This window comes from Rhincodon typus, chromosome 9, assembly GCF_021869965.1.
Source record: "Rhincodon typus isolate 14 chromosome 9, sRhiTyp1.1, whole genome shotgun sequence".
NCBI classification, from domain to species: domain Eukaryota; kingdom Metazoa; phylum Chordata; class Chondrichthyes; order Orectolobiformes; family Rhincodontidae; genus Rhincodon; species Rhincodon typus.
Window position 1 is genome coordinate 25468682 of NC_063340.1, and position 23992 is coordinate 25492673.

General features: G+C 39.1%; 1 protein-coding gene across 1 annotated transcript in view; it reads right to left on the reverse strand.

Moving 5' to 3' along the window:
• Positions 1 to 7378: 7378 nt before the first annotated feature.
• Positions 7379 to 23992, reverse strand: part of ccr6a (chemokine (C-C motif) receptor 6a) — a 35462-nt gene continuing 18848 nt past the window's right edge. Inside the window, exons 3-4 of the mRNA XM_020532411.2 lie at positions 9764 to 9855; positions 7379 to 9552 (exon numbers count right to left, since the gene is read on the reverse strand). Of these exons, the coding sequence (XP_020388000.1) occupies positions 8449 to 9534 (1086 nt within the window). The 5' untranslated portion in view covers positions 9535 to 9552; positions 9764 to 9855 and the 3' untranslated portion in view covers positions 7379 to 8448. The remainder of the gene's footprint in view (positions 9553 to 9763; positions 9856 to 23992) is intronic.

Consider the following 23992-nt stretch of genomic DNA (forward strand, 5'->3'; position numbering starts at 1 on the left):
ATGCATGCTGCCAATACTTATGTTTTAATTGTTCTCACATAGGTTCCTGCAAAAGGTAAGGCAGTGGTGTCTACTTCCAATTCCACCCGAGGGAACAACGTACGACAGTTAAAATTTCACTCAATATTTCTTTTCAAAGCCATTTGAGAAAGTAAGTGGTGTCTATTATTTTTAAACATCAAGGATGTATTTTTTTTTCACACTGTTATGCTGTTCACTTGTCTCCCTTTGCTCAAAACATGATTTGATAGGAATATATATCCAGTCAGACTATCAAAGAAAGAAGTCTTGCCCAGTAGCATTTGGCAAGAGTTACTTGTTACAACCTTGGAGTTTTTCTGTCATAACCTTGGAGTTTTTCTGTCATTTAACTCATTATTGTGCAATAGCAGATACATTCAAGATTATGGGAAATATGAAGACCCTTACGAAAACATTTGTAATGCTATCTAAGAAAATATCCAGAGGGTGATGCAAATTGGAACTGTAGTGGCTACCCTGAAATCAATGTAATGGCTGCCCATTGCAGAGGCAGGCTGCACTTTGTCAAAGGCTTATTAAAACGCAATGAAACAAAAATATTCTCATCTCCATAGCAATCATCCTCCCACACACTCCTCATGCTCCATTAGGGGAGGTACTGGCCGACTGATATTATTGCTGGACTGTTAATCCAGAGACCCAGATAGTGTATTGGGGATCTGGGTTCGAAACCCACCAAAATAAATGGTGGAATTTGAATTCAGTAAAAATCTGGAAATAAGAACCCAATAATGCCTATGAAACCATTATTGATTGTTGGAAAAACCTATGTATTTCACTAATGTGCTTTGGGGAAGGAAACAGCCATCCTTATCTAGTTTGGCCTACATGTGACTCCAGACCCACAGCAATGTGGTTGACTTTTAACTGCCCCCGGGCAATTAGGGATGACCAATAAATTGGCCCAGCCAGCAACATCCTCATCCAATGAATTAAAAAAATTAATGCCAATCCATGCCTCTCCAACCTTGTCCCTTAAACTTCCATGTCCCCTCTCCACACCATCTCCTGCGCTTCAGCCCCCAACCCTTCACTTCCCTCCGACAACAGTCTTAGGGTCCTTACTTAACACCCCATCAGCATCCACATCCAAAGGAGCATTAGCTGCCATTTCCGCCACCTCCAGCAGGATGCCACCACTAGATAGTTACTTCCCTCCCCTCCTTTGTCAGCCTTCCACAGGGACCGTTCCCTTCGGGACGCTGTGGTCCACTCCTCCTCCCAACGCCTTCCCATACCTCCATGCCACCTTCTAATGCAATCTCAGAAGGTGTAACACCTGCACATTCACTTTATCCCTCCTCCAAAGCTTCAGACACACCTTCCAGGTGAAGCAGCGCTTTGCATGCACTTCACTCAATGTAGTCTACTATGTTTGCTGCTCACAATGTCATCTACTCTACACTGGGGAGACGAAATACAGACTGGGAGACTGCTTTCAGAACACCTGAGCTTCCTGTTATCTGGCACTTCAACATACCACCATGTTCCCTGGCCAACATATCTATGTCGGGTTTGTTGCACCATTCTTGCAAAGTACAGTGCAAGCTGAGGAATGGCATCTAATTTCCTGCAGCCTTTGGGACTTAATATCAAGTTCATTAATTTTAGGGCCTGACTACCTTCTCCCAAGTCCTTACCCCAACCCACACACACATATGGACTTGTCATCACATAGGCTACTAGAACAACCCATCTGATTGTCAGCGATTAAGAATCTATTGATGACCATGAAATCATATTTGACTGTTGGAAAAACTCATCTGTCTCACTAATTTCCTTTAAGGAAGGAAATGTACCAGCCTTACTTGGTCTGACTCCAGAGCCACAGCATTGTGGTTGACTCTCAACTGCCATCTGAAATGGCTTAGCAATTGTATCAATTTTTCTTTTTTCTTTATTTATTCATGGGATAAGGGACATCGCTGGCTAGGCAGCATTTATCGCCCATTCCTAATTGTTCAGATGGAAGTTAAGAGTCAACCACATTATTATGGGTCTGCAGTCACATGTAGGCAGTATTACTACAAAGTCTCAACAATGTAATGAAACCAGATGGACCACATGGCATAGACGTAGGCAGTGGAAAGGGCAACAGCAGAAAAACCCAGTCAACCCTGCAAAGTCCTCCCTCCTATCATCTGGGGGCTAGTGCCAAAATTTGGAGAGCTGGCTCACAGTCTAGTTGATCAACAGCCTGACATTACAGAATCATATCCTACAGACAAAGTCCTCGACACCACCATCACCATCAATCCCTGGATATGTCCTGTCCCATCGGCCGGACAGAGCCAGAACAAATGGCAGCACAGTGGTACACACTTGGTGGGGAGTTGGCCCGGGAGTCTTCAAAATTGATTCTGGACTCCATGAAGTCTCATGGCTTCAGGTTAAACATGGGCAAGAAAACCTCCTGTTGATTACCAAGTACCAAAATTTACTAAACACTCCTTCACTACATTTAAAGTAATGTAATCCCTTGTGAAACACCTTTGGGATTCATGGTTCCATTTCAGAGTCTATAACCAAGTGGAACCATCAATCTAACTGAATTGATAGAAACCACACCATAATAATGGAGGGTTGTAAAGTCAGTCATGAAGCACTCATCAAGTAATGAAAACCCTCAGGCTTATGTCAACAGATCCAGTGAAATAGCCAGCACATTTTTAAAAAAACATTGCAGATTTTTGTTCCCAAATATTTAAACAGAAAGAGTAAAAATGTCTTGAGAATTGAAATCTCATTTTGATGGCTGTATTGATAGTTCCTTTTGACAACTCTGTTGGAAGGTCCTTTTTGCTACTTGTTGACATTTTAATGAGCTTGGTAATTCCAATGAATTTAAGCACTTTGCGTGCAAAGTCACGTCTACCTTTAACAATCCTAAAAGGGCAACTTATCTGCCCCAAAAGTGTCTCAGGACCATTTCCAAAAGGGTAATTTAACTCTCAAAAAGAGTACCTATCTAGCAACTCCTCGAAGTATAGACCTGTTCCTACCAGGTCTAAGCTGCACATCTCATTTCCCACTACTAGCTGTCATAAAGCAGGTATGATGGGAGGCCTCCTGCAAAAATGATAAGTGCTATCACTGATGGATTCTCCAAGATTGCTGTGGAATAGAAAAAGCAATCCCACTTCCTCTTTTTCACTCTTATCACTCACTTGTCGGACCACTGCTTAAGCTACAGGACAAATTGGCTCCTCACAGTCCTCCAGTCAGATCATAACATTATTAAAATCAGGTTTGAACAATACAATTGTTCTTGGCACAACAGTAATAAACAGTAAATAAGGAATACTTTTGTGCATTTATTTATTTCTAGAAACAATATATACTGACTTTTATTCATTTCAGAACATGGTAGTAAAGCAAAACCATAAATCTTATCATAAACTCTTTCCTGCAGCATGGATGCTTTATTCACAATTTTATCGGGTTATTTTAAATGATTGATTTGAATATACAGTAACAAACCTTTTAAAAAAAGCTAAAGCTTGTTGAGCTTGTTTCTTGCACCTTTTGCCAAATACTTACCTGAATTGAACACCAAGAAAGCAAATAGGGGCCATTTAATTTCATCACATTCTTTTTTTTGTCACATTCTTACCATCTCAGTGAGAAGTTTATTGGTCCTCTAGTTAGCAATCCCCACAGGATTGTGGCTGAGCTTAAAGTCAGCAAAGTAAATGGTCCTTTAAAAAAAACACTGCATGTCCTCCACGAAAAACTTTTTTTCTCAACAATGTTGCCAGACCTCCTCTGTTTCTCAGCATTCTTTTCCTTTCAGATTTCCAGCATCCGCAGTTCTTTGTGTTTATTTTACTGCACAATTTCACTGCACAGAAGGAGAAGACTTTACCAATTCTGGAACAGATCAGAACAAGGACAGGGAAGGTTTCGCCTTCATTCCTCTCACTTCTTCAGATATGTCTGGACATGGGTACCCTCATGGGTCCCAGTTATGCTTGTCTCTTTGTGGGTTATGTGGAACATTTCTTGTTCCAGTCCTACTTGAGTCTATCTCCACAACTCTTTCTCCGGTACATCAATGGCGTAATTAGTGCTGCTTCCCTCTCTCCTCTGGAATTGGTAAAAATTATCAATTTTGCTTCCAATTTTTACCCAGCTCTGACTTTCACCTGGTTGATGTCTGACTCTTTTCCTCAACAATTCTGTTTTGAATCTCAATGTAAGCTGTGGGAAAAACACCTCATCTTCCTCCTGGGTACCTTACAGCTTTCAGGAATCAATGTTGAGTTTAACAATTTCAGAATGTGAGAACCCTGCTCCATGTTCATTACCTACCCTCACACCACTAGGTATATTTTGTTATGGGTTGCTCCTAGTACAGCCAACTCATTTTCAACCATTTACACTCGACAACACCCTACCCAGCATTTGTCTCAGTTTAGCATCAGCAATCTTTGTCTATCCCTCTTCTCTCTCTGGCTGGGCACCTTCTCTGTGTACCCCTTTTTCACTCCACCCACACCTCCAACCCTGTCATCAGCATATCCCACCTATTTTCAGTTCTGACAAAGGGTGACTGGACTAAAAGCATTAACTTTGTTTTTTTCTCTACAGACACTTAATTTCTCCAGCACCTTTCGTTTTCATTGCATTGAACGCTTCAACTTACATATCATTTAAAGGGGAGTCATGCAACTCCTTGAATAGGCAGTGGTACCATGTGAAACTCTTTAGAACTCTTATCATGGCAGCATATCATTACTCACCAGCACATATATTTCTATCTCAGTTTAGGTTTTTAAACACACAATTGACTAAAAATTAATTTTAAGTAAACACAATCAGTGACGTGATGAAATATTTCTATTTACAAACATAACAAAACAGAATACAAATTGAATACATCAAGAAGACAATGCTTTCAATTATCAACATTAAAACAGAGCATTATCCTAAAAAAACGTTTCTGTGACAGTGGTAAGCTTAAGCACTGTATTAGAATTCAATGTAAAAAAAAACTAACCTGCATTTTCATATTAACAATTCTACGAAATATAAATTCAATGTGTATCTTTTTTAATTGTAGAACAAATTGTTAAAAAATTGTAAAATGCACATTAATATTAACAGGTACTGATTTACTGAAAAAAGGAACATCTATTAATCAGCTCATATTTGAAATATCTAATTTCTATTTGTAAGTCAGAACATATATGAATTGGTACAGCATAACAGTTTACAATCAACCTCAAAAATTTTGAAAATGACATTGTTGCACAAATACTGCAATTTTTGCAAAGCAGTCCCAAGACCCGCTAAGATGCTTAATTCTGAGCAGTAACAATCTCAATGTACTCCATAACAGGAAACTTACTATATACATTGACTTTCAATATTCGACACGTAATTGATTCTGTGGTAAATCTGATTACCAGCGCTAGTATTTAATGTTTCTCTTCACATTTGGAGACAAGTGACATAATCTTCAGTTATTCAAGTAAGGGGAGATTAGACAAGTGCATTGGAGAGAAAGGAATAGAAGATTATATTGATATGGTTAGACAAAGTATTGACAGAAAACAACTGAAACAAATATCCTGTTTCTGTGCAGCAAATTCCAACAATTGTAATAAAATTGTATCAGAGATAGTAGGAACTGCAGATGCTAGAGAATCTGAGATAACAAGGTGTAGAGCTGGATGAACACAGCAGGCCAAGCAGCATCAGAGGAGCAGGAGGGCTCACGTTTTGGGCCTAGACCCTTCTTCAGAACAAGAAGTCCATTTCGTATTAAAAGATAAAATAGTTTTCTTACAATGGGTTGTGTAAAATTGTCAGAACAAAAAAAATTAGAAATATTGAAGCAAATGGACTCAGCTGATTTAATATTTAGATACTTGTAATTTTTTTTAAAAAGGTACTACTTCATTTCTCTATTGCAAAGATCCAGTTAATATGTAAATCAAGTTTCGATTGTGCTTCTGAAAATAAGGCAAAAGGGATTTGGGAGTCTTTGTATGGATTACAGTATGTTAACGTGATGGTACCAAAGCAATTAAGAGGGCAAATGACACTTTAAACTATATTACAAGGAGAATGAAGTATAACAGTAATCACTTGAATTTTATGCTGTGAATTTAATACGATTAAATATCCTGACGTGTTTCATAGAAGCATTAATAAACAAAAGTATGACACCAAGTCACATCAGGAGATATGAGGGTGGGTCGCCAAAAGCTCAGACAAAAGGTAAGTTTTAGAGAATGTCTTACAAGGGGGATGTATGGACCACAAGCTTTTGGAGGCAATTTCAAAGTTTATGGCTAGGCACAGTCAGTAACAGTGTAGCAATTAAAATCAGTCGTGCCAAATTGTAGATGTCTCAGAGGCTTCTGAGGCTAGTGAATATTGCAAAGTTAGGGAGCGGATTATAGGGGGATTAGGAAAATAAGTGATGAAAACTAAAACAAAGTTGTTGCGTGACTAGAAGGCAGCATATAACAGCAAGTACAAAGTTAATGAGATTCAGTGCAGCTTAGGAATATGAACAATGGATTTGTGTACGATCCCAAATTTACAGCAGCTAGTATATAAACTAATCTGGAATGCACTACTTTGGTCAAATCTGGAAGTGACAAGGACCTAGATAAGGATTTCAACATGGGCGAAGCTGGTCAATGTTACAAAGGCTAAAATAAGTTGCATCAGTGACACAATGTGGTTGAAAACCCTCTTCCTGGCCAAAAATGACACAGATTGTGGGTGGCACAGTGGCTCTTTGGTTAGCACTACTGCCTTACAGTGCCAGGAACCCAGGTCCGATGCCAGCCATGAGTTACTGTCTATCTGGAGTGTGTGCCCCCGTATCTGGATGGGTTTCCTCCCACATTCAGAATAGGGTGGAATACACTTTGCAAGGTCAGTGCAGACATGATAGGCCAAATGGCCTCTTTCTGTCTTGTATGGAATGCTGTGATTTTAAAGTCTGGTTTAGCCTCAGACACTTACCAGCAGAGGTATGCAGGCAGGAAATAGAGGTCATAGGAGCGATCAAAGACAATGGTTTCATTTGATCAATATTTGATTAGCAAACTTTCTGCTCATCCAGTACCTAATGCCAGACAAGCAGTTTTGAGTCAATGGTACCGGGTGTCACCATTGTACATGTGAAAACTGACACAAAACTGAAATTACTGGAGAAACTCAGTGAATCTGGCAGCATCTGTGGAGAGAAAACAGAGTTAATGTTTCAAGTCCAGTGATTCTTCATCAGAGTTGAAAGGTCACTGGACTCGAAATGTTATCTCTGTTTTCTCTTCACAGCTGGTGCCAGACCTGCTGACTTTCTTCAACTATTTCTGTTTTTGTTTCAGATTTCCAGAATCTGCAGTTTTATTTAATCTTAGTGTGAAAACAGATATTGAGTGTTCAGAAGATGTCGCAGAGGATATGAGCAAGAAGTGGTTGTATCACAGGTTCTCTATATTCACTCTTGGGATACCAACATTATTCTTTTTCAAAAGAGTGAGTAGAATGGGTCTACACGTTTGAACAATGTGAGGTGATCTTAATGAAATAAATAACATTGTGGGGAACTAAGGAAATTAAGGGATATGGGGATCTGGCAGGTAAGTGGAGTAGATGAGGAAGTTCATCCCCAATCTAACTGAATGGCAGACTGTCTCATGAGGTTTTAAGACTTACAACATTCTCTTATGTTTTTATATTCTGATCAGTTCAATTAGTTTTGATTAATACTGAGGTTTTGAATAGCCTATGATTAAATTATGTGCTGCAAGACCTGGACATTATTCAGGTTTGTGGTGTAAATTGACAAGTAACATATATGGTACACAAATGCCATTCAAATAAGAGAGAATCTGACCACTTTCACTTGAGATTCAATGGTATTTGCCATTATTGAATCCTCCACCATTTTGCATTCCAGGGTACAAACCTAATTAGACCAGCCAAATAAATAGTGACTATAAAAGCAAATCAAAGGCCGGCTATTAGTTGGTGAGTAACTCACTTTTTAGCCCTCCAAAGCCCTTTCACCATCAACAAGGCACAAGTCAGAATTATGATGAAATGGTTTCCACTTGCGACTAGAAATATAGGTGGATAAGAATTTAATTTTGAAATTATAATCTTGTGCTTCTTTGTATCGGGATGAGAAATTTCACAGAGCTTAAGTTTGTTGTGAGTTACAACTTTGATCACTTTTAACGAGATTCAGTAAACAGGTGGGGAAAATTAAAGTAGTCTGTGGTGTGAAAGAGCATTGTAGACCTCGAGTCCTCTTATTATATTCCTCATACATACACTATGCAGTAATACATTAGCAGGAAAGATTATGTGAAACAGCATTTTAACATTGCACTTTGGCGAGAAATTTGAATTTACAAAGTTCATGTAGAAAGCTGAAGATCATACTGTGAAAGATGATGGGTTGTCAACATCAAAATCAGAAGTGCGCCTGGACACAAATGTTTCACTGGTACGCCTTGAAGGGCTGTGACGAAATGTAATGTACTTTTTGCTTAAACACCAGATATCTTGAATAATTTTTGTAAAATAAAACCTGAACTTAACACCAATAAATGCATAGAGAACAGGGTTCAGACAACAATGTAAAAAGGCCAAAGATTGTGCTACTGTACGCACAATGGTCATTTGTTTGTGAAGGTCACATCTGTCTGTTTTATGTACAGTTTCGTAAAGTACAATGACATTGTATGGCACTTGGCAAAAGATAAATGTTACTACTACTGCCATTACAACTCGAAATGCCTTATGCCTCTGGAAATTTCTAGCTTGGAGAAGTGTGTTAATTATTAAAGAGTAACAGAAAACCATGATTAAAAGAGGTATGAAAAACCCCAGTGTGAGTTGTATTGTTGGAGCAATCATTTTACCAATGTTTGAATAGTTTTTAGGGTACCTGATATCACATATATATTCTCCAGTTGTTTCAAACTTGTACATTTCACTAAAAACGAATGTTGGCAAGGATACAACAATTCCTGATAGCCAGATAGCTACACAAATAATTTTACTGTAAATCAGTGTCTTTCCTCTATAATTGAAGGACTTAGTTGCATGAACAATAGCAATATATCGATCAATACTGATAACAGCTAGCAACAACATTCCACTGTAGAAGTTGACACAATACAGCCCCTTGAGAACTTTACATCCAATGACCTCGAAGATCCACCCATTTACTTCATTGGCAGCCCAGAATGGTAAAGTAACTACGAACAGTATATCAGCTATAGCCAAATTCATTAGGTACATGTCAGTCATAGACTTCACCTTCTTGTAAAGAGAATAGGTTAACACAACCAAACCATTGCCAATAATGCCTGCTGCAGTGATGATTGAATACAAAACTGGAATAAACACCCATGTAAATTTCCTGGTATCATTCATTGTACACAAGAATTCTATGTCGGTATAATCAAAAGTGCCATTGTATTCAAAGTAACTGTAATTGTCGAAAAGATATTCCATAGTTTTTGGTCAGTAGGTCTGGAAAACAGATAAACATAATTAATCATTATTAAAGACAATAAGGTTCTTGATATGATACTGTTAGATACCATAAGACTATTGAATTCAACAGTTGCTCAGTTAAGTCCTCTCCAGTCATTTTACAATTTTCGAATTATTTTAGGCAACCCCTATAATCAAATGATAACTATCCCAACATCTATTTTCAATATACCATGAAGAAGCAAACCTCAGAATCTGGAGCAAGGAAATGCTATCCTGTTTTTCTTCAATGCAGTGCTGCGTTTTATCAGGAAGATGTAATTATTCCAACTTGGTAGCCTGCAATTCAAAGTGTAATATTAAATAATCAATCATAAAGTAAAATGTTATCAAGAAATATGATATGAATTTCAGGAGCCCTACTTCTATGAACTATATTACACCTTCCATGATGCATACCATTACTGACTGCACACATATTACTTCATAGGCACCATGTGTCAACTCTCCTAAAGGCAAAACACTGTAAATGCTGAAAATCTGAAAGAAACACAGAGAATGCTGGAGAAACTCATCAGGTTTGACAACATCTGTGCAAAGAGAAACAGGATTAATATTACATGCCCAGTAAGACTTTTTTTTAAGAACACAAGCAGAGTCATACCTCACTCAAAACAGTAACTCTGTTTTCTCTCCACAAATGCTGCCAAATCTGCTGAGTTTCTGCAGCATTCTCTGTGTTTGCTTCAACCCTACCTTATATTAGAACGAAAAGACATTCCACCCCCTCAACAGCCAGCTGGACTGTTACTATTGGCATGGAATCATGAAACTCAGTACCCAATATCCTGGTAACCTTCATTCTGCTGTAACCCATAACTTAATATTTAAGCCACGACAGTGAACTGGCAGGTAGCTAATGAGTCATGAATGCTGTCTACTATCAATGTGGCTGATAACTCCAGTGTGTAACCTAGATGTATAAGCCCAACATGAAAATCAAAATCAGATAGAACATATCGCTGTCATGCTAAAACAATGTTTCAGTGAGCTGAACTGCTCAGGGGGAGCCCTGCAGTACTCAGAAATGATTTCATGATTTATGAAAATCTGCTGCATGCTTCACCATCATCCCTCATAAGAGGTCAACCCTTTTCATCAACTATATTGAGCGTAGCTGAGGAGAGAAAAAGAAGGAGCTGGAAGGAGGAAGGAATTTGTACAGCAATTTCTGGCTAGGCTGTCCATCTAGGCGTGATATCAGAAACTGAAACACAAACTCCCCATTTGCCTCACCCTCTCTGTGTTACTGTCTATTGCGATATTTGCTTGACCAGAATGATATGTCTGTCATGGTTGAATTTTTGGCAGTGTGTGTAACCTGTAAGGTGTGTACTGCAGTACTAATTGTGAAAGGCTGAGGTAGAAGATACTTGTGTTGATTTGAGTCCTGATTGATAATGATCATGTGTGGGTGTGTGATGGAGGTGTGATAAATTGAGTAATATTTGAGACGAGTGATGTACCAGCAAAACATGGCATTTGAAGGTGCATTGACTGACCTTGACCATTTGTTTGAGGCCTTTGAAGGTCTTGTGGCACTGTGTAGGTTTTAGGGGTTGCAAGGTGTAATAGCCCTTTAATGAAAATTCTTAACTTCCAAATTCTCAATTTACAACAATGGGATCCCAGATGTGCCATGACCTACTGGGTATAAAATGACTAGTATTAGTGAATCAAGTAGAATTTATTAAGCAGGACGTTAGGTACATTTAACGTAAAGAAATGAAGACATTACGGATTTTCATATTCCCTAGGAGTCTGGATTCCCTCTTTCTCTGATGGCACAGGTGAAAATCTTCTTTTTGTGTCTCTGAATTGATCTTGAAATAAGTCTCAGAAGTACTACACGATGGAAGTATTGGTGCATTTGTGCTGAGGAAGGCTCTGAATTCTCAACTTTTCTCCTATTTTCAACAGTCTCAGATTCCTTTTAAGAAACAGTCCGAACTAACTGTTCCTACTGGCTATAAGTAAGAGTCAGCTGGTGTCACCCCAACTTAATTTCCTCCGTCATTTGGGTCATACAGAATAAGACAAATGTCAATTTCCTATTCCCTAACCACCCTGTGGTTACATGATTTTATATATATATTCCAGTTATGCAAATATTACTACATTCCCAAGTACAAACCATTACAAAGATTCACATAAATAGACCAAGTTGTTCATGCAGATCAAAGCAAGAGATGGAGGTGGATTATTTCTCACCAAGGCGTGGCATGAACAATGGCAAGAAAGGTGACAAACAGAATGAAAAACAAATCAGGATGTTGACAATAAAAACTTGTAGCTTTTGTATCAAGCCTCAAATGGTGAATTCAGAATTGTGCCATTGTGCGGTGACTTCTTTCCTCCACACATTTGCATCTTATTAAAGCCTCAACTTGCTTTATTTATGGTGGACTTTCAATTCTCATCTCCTTCCACGAGAAAGTAGAAGACACCAAATTCCGTCATGTAAACAAGAGCAGGTACCTGGCAATTACAGCTCACCAAATCCAGCCAATATGTAAATACTTTGTCACAACAGTGTCCCATTAAGCCCAAATTGGCAGCAAAAAGCCACCAGCCTTGCCATATCATTACACTAACACACCACATAAGCCCTTCAAAACTTTAACGTGGAGCTCAGGACACCTATGACTTGCAGGCTTTGAATAGGCAAGGGAAGGACCTGACACTTTACGGACAAATACTATATTAATGTTATACCTGGAGCACGTACCAGCAGTTTAATGCAGCAAACATGTTGCTTATGCTTCAAGCAAATGCCAATGTGTGACAGTCAAAGGGCAGCAGCAGTACTTAGTGGGCTGAGGGGGACTACAGTCAGTCAGGGGATACCACCACAATCAGTCAAGTGGTTCATCCAATTCTAGTTCTGGAATTTAGCAATGGTCAGTAAAATGTTTCGTGCTACCAGAGTTCCAGTATCCATTACCTTACAATCTGGGGATTGCAGGTTAAGTGCAACCAGTCTGAAGATTACAGGTAGGTTAGTCAGGGTACTATGGAGACATCAGCACATCATTTGGATCATTTTGAGATGGGATTAATGGAAGTAGATGAAAGAGCAGTTAGTGATGATGCACAAGCAGGGCAGATGATGAAATGTCTCCAGTAAGTGAGTGGGAAACAGAATGGGCTGGAAGGGTTGGGAGGATCAGGTGGATGAAAGCCATTGAGTGGACATGATGCATGCAATAGTGAGAATTGTAGTCAATGAGCTAACAATAGACCATGGTGAGAGGTGTCTGCAGTGGCAAAGTGGAGTCAGTGATGATATGTGAGTGTAAGCAGAAGCATGATGGTGGTATTTACCCTTGCAGATGGCAAAATCATCATTGATATTCTTCATGCATCACTGGCAGTCCCAGTTCACACAGGACACAGCCCTTTCCCAGGCTGACTACATAATTAATGAAGAATGTAAAACTGCATGAGCAAAGTCACTCCAAGCCTTTATGGGCTAGGCACCGTGAATCTCACTCAGCAGAACACTTCAATTGAAAATCAAAAATTTGTTGCGAATGACATCTTCATGAAATATTGGTAGTCTCCTGTATTAATACAGTTAATAAATCAAGATATTAGCATAGACAATTCAAAACCAAATAGTTTATGTTTAACAAATATCAAAATATAGAAGCCATTTTGAGTTCAAGCTATTGGCAAAAACATGTTTATTTCATTCAGGCTGACAGAAGACTTGAATTATACACAGTGGAACTAAGACTGATATGAGTTTTAAGTAGACATTTCTGCACCTTTATAGTTATTGATTTATTAAGAAGAGCAGTTTCTCACTGACACAGTTGCTTCCCTGTTCTCAAACTGCTTTTAATTATCTCAGGTATCAGGCAGGAATCTAAACTAATCTATTTAAAAAGATGACCAAGGTAAATTCCAAAAATATTTGTTCAAACTGACATAGGAGTAGTATTTTTAAAAATGTTTAACTGCATCTAGGCCTACTTGGTAATGACTTCCACTGGTACCTGTACCAGTGCTTTCTGAATGTGTCTAGAGATACAAGATATCTTGCCTTATTCATCTCCTTCACCAAGATTTGCAACGCAGCATCTGAAAACAGTTTTCTCTTGTCTGGTGCCATTCTTCAATGTTTCCTAGAGAACAGTCACCTTCTGATTAACTGCAAGCCAACGCACCATTCCTTTAAGAAGGTGAAGGCAAGTGTTGAGTCATGCCGGCTAGTTTTAAATGGTCTAGCCACTCTTCACATTGATTGGACATATCAGCAGCGATACAATCAAAGCACCATTAGTGTTGGCTAGACACTAAAATCATTGAAAGGGACAGATGGCATGAAGATAGCATCTGACTGCATTGTAAACAACTATTGTGGATTAACATACTTCAATTCAGGCTGAATTTAGCCCCTCTTTCGTTTTCTTCCATAATCTGACAAATTGTATATCTAAGTACAAATTCCTCTCATCTCCTGTATCTCAAATCAGGATTTAGGGAAGGGTGAAGTTGCCCTTGAATGCCCTCTCAAAATTAATGTCTGGGGTGACAAGTGAGTGATTAGAGGAGCTATAGCTGTATAGGGTCAGATTAGCTAACGGCTCAGCTAGTTTTGGAGCATATGTCTTCCAAAAATATTGTCAGGACTATTAGCCTTTATAGCATTCAGTGCCTTTAACTGTGTCTTGGAAAGATATGCCATGGAAAGAATCAAATTGGCTGAATTGGCCATGATGCTGGGAACCTCTGAAGGAGGCAATGATAGATCATCTATTTGGCACTTTTGGCTGAAGTTATTGCAAATGCTTCAATCCTATCTTTTGCACTGATCTGCTGGTCGCCTTTGTACAACTTCTTCTCCAGTGAATTGTTTACTTGTCCACCACCATTCATGACTGGATGTTGCAGAACTACTGAGCCTAGGTCTGATTAAACTGTTATGGAATCACTTAGCCCTGTCTATAAGTTACTACTTTTATTGCTGGATATGCAAATAGTCCTGTTTTGTAGCTTTGCCCAATTGACACCTCATTTTTACTTCTGCCTGGTCCTGATCCTCGCATATCCTCCTGCCCTCTTTATTGAACCAGTGTTGATACCTTGGCTTGATGGTAACGGTACAGCAGAGAGTATGCCAGGCTGAAAGGTTAAAGATTGTGTTGGTGTATATTTTTGCTGCTATTGATGGCTCACAGTACCTCACGGATGCTCAGTTTTGCATTGCTGGATCTATTTAGCATGGTGGTAGTGCTTCATAACACAGTGAGGATATCCTTCTTGTGGAGATGGGAAATTAGGCAGCAGATTGTTAAATCTTGTCTGTCATTAGCAAGTCCCTGAAGTGGCTGAAAGCAAAAGGAGTTCAGGGCTCTGAAAACTTTGATGGCTGTTGGCAAGGCATGCCCAGCTGATTCACTGGGCAGATATTTTTCTACCAAGAGGTGGCAGATTACAGCAATAAACAGCTGAAAAAGCCTGAGGTACCACTACTATCATGTCCAGAAAGTAAACCTCAGTCTCCATGCCCTATGCCTATGCCTCCTGCGAGCTGGAGCTCTGTGTTCAGTCATCTGTTCTGCGAGGCAGGACTTGAGTAAAGAGAAGGCAGCTGTTGACACCATGGCATTGCTCCTGGTGCTGATTTCTCTATTGAACTGTCACAGACTCAAAACATTAACTCTGCTTTGCTCTCGACAGATGCTGCCAGACCTGTTGACTGTTTCTTGCATTTTCTGGTTTTATATCAGATTTCCCACATCCAGAGTGCTTTGCTTTTGTTTTGTGCTGCCGTTGTTCTTCATCAGAAGCCCAAAACACATGTGATCGTCAGGCTGTGGTGAAGTTTGACAGCAGGAAAGTGTGGATCAATGTGAGTAAAGTGCAAAATACTGAAATTACCTCCAAATGGAGACTACTTGTGAAGCAGGGGAATTGAAACTCCTGAGAAAGTCCTACGTTCACAAACTTTCATCTCGGCAGGGAAATGATGTATAGTCTCACTCTTCAAATGCTTTCCAGCCTATCAAATTCACAGGGGTTGAGTCTCCACTGTGCACTCTGGCGAACTCAGGCACTGACAGAATGCTAGGTTAAAGTCAGAATTACTTTACCCTGTAATGTATCTAATTTCAGACAGATGTTGCCAGGGATGTTTCTCATGTACCTTCAATTGCATCCACAATGCGTAATAATGGGAATTGAACAAGTTTATGTTGTGTTGCCAACATGTTGACATTTTTTGGTGATGGAACCTCCAATCCCTCAGCTGACCATAGCTCCCCACCCTCCTCTCCTCTGCCAGTTAAAATTCTGTCTGGACTTTCAAGGAACCCACAGATCTTGGCTAAATTTCAAATATCTCTGACACAGATGTAAACTTTATACACCAAAGACAAAGTATTAAGAACACTGATGTGGTGATTGCCGCAACTGTGACTAAATCATATCCTTTTCTTCTGTTTTCAAAAATCAGTACACCAAATACCATTGAGTCATAGAGCTGTGCAGCATGGAAACAGACCCTTTGGTTCAACGTGTCCATGCCGAACAGATATCCTAAACTAATCTAGTCCTATTTGCCAGCATTTGGCCCATATCTCTCTAAACCCTTCCTATTCATATGCCATCCAGATGCCTTTTAAATGTTGTAATTGTACCAGCCTCCACCACTTCCTTTGGTAGATCATTCCATGTATGCACTACCGTCTGCATGAAAAAGTTGTCCCTTAGGTCCCGTTTAAATCTTTCCCCTCTCACCTTAAACCTATGACCTCTAGTTTTGGACTCCCGCAACCTGAGGAAAAGACCTTGGCTATTCACCCTATCCATGCCCCTCATGATGTTATAAACCTCAATAAGGTCACCCCTCAGCATCCGCGTTCCAGACAAAATAGCCCCAGCCCATTCAACCTCTCCCTATAGCTCAAACCCTCCAAACCTGGCAACATCCTTGTAAATCTTTTCTGAACTTTTTCAAGTTTCACAACACCCTACCTATAGCAGGGAGACCAGAACTGCATACAGTATTCCAGAAGAGGCCCCATCAATGGCCTGTACAGCCTCAACATGACATCTCAAACTCCGAAAGGTCTGACCAATGAAGGCAAGCATGCTGAATATACTGGTGACCAGCTGGATGAAAATTAATGACATATTTGTAAAGCCACAGATAAAGTATCTGTCTTTCTTGTTTTAAGGCAGTAGACATCTCCTGCACAGCTGTAGGTATAGCCTGCAATGACTCATTTGAGAGCCATATTCGAAGTTCCACAGAGATGGACTGTCTCTCCAATGTCCTGTACAGCCGCAACATGACCTCCCAACTCCTATATACAATGCACTGCATCCTCGATCATATTGAGGTCAATTCCTCAGAAAACCTCATCTTTCTGAGAGTGCACTGCTAGAGGATGCACAGCTAAGCACTAACACAAATGGAATTAAATTAAATTAAATTAATTAAACTATCAATGGATCTAATTAATGAGTTGAGTTTTCACTTGGTATTTGCATCTTTCTAGTGAGCACAGGCAGGCACTAATGATTGTGTCGGCTGTGGAGTGTTCACATGGGAGTGTGCAATCTTCTCTAAGCTGTATTCAGCAGGATATCAATGCTGAATCCTGGAGCCTATTATTGAAAAGTAAAGTGCTGGAGAAAAATGAGCAATGTGGCTAGGTACTGACAGAGATAGGAATTCTCCACAATGGGACAGGGGAGGGTAACTTGATCAACTGGAGTAAGTGTGGTGAAATTGGGAACTAAGAACTATTAGGGACTAAGGAATTGTCAAGGAGAGGCAGTCCATCTCTGTGGAACTTCAAATGTGGCTCTCAAATTAGTGTTTGCAGGCTATATCCACAGCTATATGCGGGAAATGTCTACTTCCTTAAAACAAGAAAGGTATATCGATCAAGCACAGCATTCTGAGGAAGGGTCACCAGACCTGAAACATTAACTCTGATTTTTTCTTCACAGATGCTGCAAGACCTGCTGAGCTTTTCCAGATGTTTTTGTTCCTGATTTACAGCATCTGCAGTTCTTCATCTTCACCCAGCTGCTCACCAATAAAATCAGCACGCTTGCTGTCATTGGTCAGACCTTTGAGTATCGGAGTTTGGGATGTCACGTTGAGGTTAGACAGGCCATTGGTGAGGCCTCTTCTGGAGTGCTGTTCTGGTCGCCCTGCCAAAGGGAGGATATCATGTATTAAACTGGAGAGGGTTCAGAAAAGATTTACCAGGATGTTGCTCTGAATGGAGGATTTAAGACGTAAAAATAGACTGCAAAGGCTGGGACTTTTTTCACTGGAGCAAAGGAGGTTGAGGGGTGACCCTATTAAGATTTATAAATTCATAAGGGGCATAGATAAGGTGAATGACAAGTGTCCTTTTCCTAGGGTGGGGGAGTTCAAAACTAGACGGCATATTTTTAAGGTGAGAGGAGAAAGATTTAAAAAGGACATAAGGGGAAACCTTTTCATAAAGTGAGTGATTCGTGTGTGGTGGATGCAGGTGCAGTTCCATCAATTAAAAGGTATTTGATAAGTTCATGCATAGGAAAGGTTTGGAGATATATGGATCAAGCGCAGGCAGGTGGGAGAGTTTAGTTTGGGAACACAGTTGCCGTGGACTGGTTGGACCGAAGGGTCTGTTTCCATGCTGTATGAATCTATAAGGCACTGGTTTAGGGTAAATATGATGCTGAAAGTGGATATGGAAGTGGAAACCTCATCCTAAGAGCTCCTACTTCTGACCTACATTCCTCCACCTGACATGCTGCAGGTCCAAGCCTCAGCCTTCCCCTGCATGGTTCTGTTGAAGCTGCCTTTGGTGGGGCTCTCAAGAGGTGAACAAGAGTTAAGGTGGGGCTTTGAGTAGCATCGATCCACCCCAAGATCATGTCAACAAGTTTGATCAGAAAGTTGGGGCAAGATTTCTGGCCCAATACAGGTGCAAGAAAGGAGGCAGGTGGGGTTTTACAAGTTCACTAAGCTATGTTAGGAGACATCTTTCCATGTTAATGTAGGCATTCTCTCCCTTACCTGCACACTGGAGGGCTCACCCAACATGCCTGATTGGATGGCAAGTGCATACTATCAATACAAATTGACCAATCCAAACAAACCAATATGAGTTGAACACTCATCTTACAGTGTGAAGTCAGAATCTGGATCTGATCTGAACATTGAGATCCTGACCCAAAAGGCAAAATCCTGCACCTGCCACGAATTGACATTTTTCTATATTCATCTGATTGGTCAGGAGTTGCCCACTTTTATGAATGTTGTATGCATCTAAGTGCTATTGACCCGGCTTACAAGTTTAAAAATGACATCAGAGATAAGAAGCCTGTTCAGACGTCTGACGACAAAATGAAGGAAACGGTGGAATTTCACATACAGCAGCGTTTGTGTTAATAATCTAGCTATATTAGTTATCAAAATAAGAATGGAAAAGGACCAGAGTTTTCGTGAAGTTTGCACAGTGACTTAGAGCAGAAAATGCCACACAGCATCCCCTATTCCCATTCAGTGTATTACTTAACAGGGAAACATCTACAGACCCACTAATTTTCTTAGTGTAACACAACATGTTCTAGAGTAAGATTTTGGTTTGATTCTTCTTACTGGACAGGCAGGCAGTGATCGTTTGGAAAGTTTCAAATATAGATTGTGTAATATGTAAATGATGACTAGGTTATTAAGTAAAATACTAACCAGAAAAAAGGAAATATAATTTACATGTGTGTGGATGTATAAATAACTGATATGATCTGAGGTTCACTACACTACTTAGGAACATGCATTGCATTTGTTTTAAAGATTATTATCTGATATGGTCCTATTGGTGACATCTTGTAGTCATAACTTCCAGCTAGTGTCAATTTGCAAAGAGCAAGGAAGTCATTGATGCTGAATGACCCATTTCATGATTGATGGTGTGACTTCCAAATACATGGCCCACTTATCATCACAGAAAGCTTACAATTCAAAGGAAATGCATGCCATCCTTTATTCCAGACTGTTTTAAACCTGGGTATGTTTTCTCAAGTGCAGCTGTGAAAAATGGTCCTTGAAGTACAACAGTAAGAACCCAAGACTTTAAACTTGAGTTATGTCTCTGTTTGGATTAAAGAAAATTCATTTGTCTTGAAATTTAAGCATGGATCTAAAGGACACACAAATAGATATTAGAGATGAGAAAAAAATCTTAAATTTGCCCATACACCTAGGGATGCACATAATAAATTCCCAAATTCAAAGTTAATTAGCACTTCCAAAAAAGGACTGGAGCAATATCTGCAGAAAATGAGGTTATGGTTTATGGGATGTTTGACAATGCTGGGCAATTCCACAAAGCTACTCTGTCAATATTACTTTAGTGGGATGTATGTAAACAGCAGGCCAGATTTTGCTGGAGTAATAACTGTATGTTAATGATCCATACTATTATTAACGCAAAACCTTGTCAACACATTTACTGAATTAAGAGTTAGATCAATTACAAATCTTCAAAACTTGCTAGTCTACTTTTTGCCTTTCAAAAATGTGATCATACCTGGCTTCAACAGTATTACTAAGAATGTCTTGGATTTGTGTACATTAATCTTTTACATTAAAATTTGGACTGGAATAACAATGCAAGTACTTTTTAAACAATGTACATAAGAACTATAAGAACATAAGAACTAGGAGCAGGAGTAGGCCATCCGGCCCCTCGAGCCTGCCCCGCCATTTAATAAGATCATGGCTGATCTTTTTGAGCCTCAGCTCCACTTACCCACCCACTCACCATAACCCTTAATTCCTTTACTGTTCAAAAATTTATCTCACCTTGTCTTAAAAACATTCAGCGAGGTAGCTTCAACCGCTTCACTGGGCAGGGAATTCCACAGATTCACAACCCTTTGGGTGAACAAGTTCCTCCTGACCTCAGTCCTACATCTGCCTCCCTTTATTTTGAGGCAATGCCCTCTAGTCCTAGTTTCACCTGCTAGCGGAAACAACCACCCTGCCTCCACCTTATCTATTCCCTTCATAATCTTATATGTTTCTATAAGATCTCCCCTCATTCTTCTGAATTCCAATGAGTATAATCCCAGTCTATGAGTATAGACTAATATGTGATTATTATTAACCCAGGGAAGGAACAAAAAGATCAACCGTAATCTTATTGATTGATAGAGCAGAATTGAAGGACCAAATGGTCTATTTCTGCCCCAAAATAGTGTGTTTGTATTTTTCATTATTTCTTATGTTGCAACCTGTTAGAGATTTTAAAAATAGCAACATTTTGTTTCCAATTTTTCTTTCTTACTTGCTGTTTTTATTTCTATTTTTCTCTATCTTAATCCAATCTTTCCTTTCTATTTCTTTTTTCTATCATCACTGAACTAATCTGTCCTCCTTCTCAGACAGTCCTTTTTCCTCAGACAGTCCTGTTTCTCTTTCTCAATCTTTAAATCTTCTTTAAATCTTCTGAACCAGAGTTTTGGCACACTTTTGGTACAGCACAGCAGCAGAGTGGGAATACTTCCAAACCATTTCCTGGTCAATTTGATTTTTATTTCCATGGGGATGTAGTGGAAAGGAACCTACTGTTCTATAAAGTAGTCAATCAACCAATGATGTGAAAGGGCTGTCCACTTCGGATATAATCCCAACTGGACTCAGAATTATCCAGCGGGCCGTTTCTCATTTTGAAATTAGTCATGCTTACTTAGACAACAATATTCATATTCTGTTCCTGCGCTATATTTTCTCCCATAAAATGATGCAGGTAGAAGGGAAATTTCATCTCCAGATAATAACTACAGTCAATGCTGCTAAAATGATTGGCAGTTCATGAACTGAATTTCAACCGATACTCATGCTTTGCTTTCATGTTTATTAAGCAACCTTGATATCTGTTTATCAGATTGCAAGAGCACTGGCTGAAGCGCATAGCAACCTGTTTTGGTTTGGTTTACAAACCATGTTCGACAAGAACTGGATGACAGGTGTATGACATTTTAACCACATCCTGCTTTCAAAGAAAAGCAAAACCTTTAGAAATTCTTAAACTCTGCAATAATGGTCAAGTATTTGCTATTGGTTCAAAAGTAATAGTGTAAGCCTTTCTGTGCTGGAGCATACAGAACTCCATGACAAGTAAAAGTGGCTGAAAATAGTGCTTTTCAGTTTTAGACAAATGCCAGTTTTGTTAGCTCACGGGTCAAATGGAAATAAAGGTTCTTCAGAAAGACATGTTCTAAATGATGCTTCTTAAAATGATGCTACTTAGTTGCCTTTTTAAAACTAGACAGGACTGGATGGATTGATCTGCTACCGCAACTTTGTACCAGGCCAACATTAATTTACCATATTTTAATTTTTTTTATTATTAGCTGGTAACAAAATGCCAGAACACAATTTAGAAGCATGAAGTTCCTGTGCATGTAATAGCACACATATACACATGAGGGAGATCTTGTCTTTGAGGTTGAAGAGCAATCAGAGGGTGAGACTCTGAGCACTCCGTGGTATCTGCAGTGAAGGTGTAGGTTTCACAGGTTATCGGTACTACAGGAATTTGAAAATTTCTGTTTCGTTTAGATACTTGGGGACAAGGAAAAATCCCTTTTTCCTGAAGTTTCCCCTACTGTTTGTTGATCAGCTTTTGACGAATATGAAATATTTACCTCCAAACCCTTATAGCAACAGTTTAACCCAGATGAAATTTTCATTACAATTGTCTCTAAGAAGTTATAAAGCCATTTTCAAGACGAAATATTTGTATTGATATTGCGTCTGATTCTCAGGATGTCTGAAATTGCTTCACAGAACACTAACTCTTCTTAATTAACTGTTAAGTACAGTCATGGTTGTGAAATTGGTAAATAGATTTATACACAGCAAAGTCTCAATAAACAGTACATAAAGAACATGATTAGCTAGGCATTGTAGTATTTCAAGAAACTGACCTGGAAAATAAGAGAATTCCACAGGTATTGTTCAAATGGAACATGGGATCCCTCACCACCATAGAAACATGGAGAGAAAATTTAACAACAAATCTGAAACACAGGACCTCTGATAATGTAGAACTCCCCACATTGAGCTTCAACCTAAACCATCAACGTCAAACTAAATTCACTCCTGGAATAGGGATGAATAAGGGATTGAGTAACACATATAGAAAGTACTGGTCAATTACAGCCACCACTTCCAATAGTTCAATAATTAAATACTTCCACTTCCAACATTCAAATAATAAAAATGAGTTGCACTTGAAGTCTTAAATGCCTTGAATATCATTAAATGTCCTCAGGCACTTCATAGAAACTAGTTACCAAAAGCATAATTAAAGAACGATCTTAAGGAATATCTTAAAAGAGGAAAGAGAGAGGTGAAAACCTTTGGGAGTAGGATTCCAGATCTCATGGGACTGAAAGTACTGCCCTAATGGAGTAACATTAAGAATTCAAGATGCAAAACAGCTCAAATTGAGGGAGTGCATTGGCATGGGAGAATAAATAACAAAACATAACAAATGCCCTCACCAATGAAAATAACACATAGTATCATTCGAACTGTAAACATATGTTTTTAATATAATCTCTCCCCTAATCAGTTGGCTCCTATGTCAAAATAGTGGAAAGAGAGTTATGTCTAAGCATATTGAAAGGTGATCTAAAATATTGAAAAATGACTGACACAGATCATTTGATGAAATGTAGGAATCTGAAGTTGCCCCTTTTGTTTGCAAAGGCCATCCAATAGAAAATTCACTTTGCTCTTCAATCCTAAAAGCTTACAATTCACCCAAACTAAAAGACAACTAAATAAAATGCGATTGGAAATTATGGAGGTGGAGACAATAAACACACATCATTATAACATTAACACAGTGCAGCCCCAACACACAAATTAATACTTAAATTTTGAGTGCTACCAGCAATGCACTTATAACAAAATGTGTTTGTTGTACTTTTGAAACTATTTTGCATTTTTTTTGAGGTCTTAAAGACAGTGTAGTGATGGTTGTGGTGGAGGTGGGGATGGGGACAGTATAAAATGGACAAAAGTTGAATACCCGCCTGTTACATATTTCTCTCATTATTGACTGTTTTATAATACAATAGATAACCAAATTATCTGAATGATTATTGTTGGTTACACAGAGGAATTACATTGGATGGCACTGTAAAGCCACCCCATTAACTACACAAGCCGTTGCATTATTGTTGGCAGTGGGGTTTCTAGGCCTGTCTTCCACAGTGTTTACTTTTATCTTTTTACAAGAAACTTTGAATTTAAATTCTTCATCCACAGTGGTTTTGGAAATGAGAAGACTAAACAGAGACCTGTTTGAGATCTTCATAATTATGATGGAGTTTTGAGGTTGGTTGGCTCGCTGAGCTGGTTTGTTGTTCCGCAGACGTT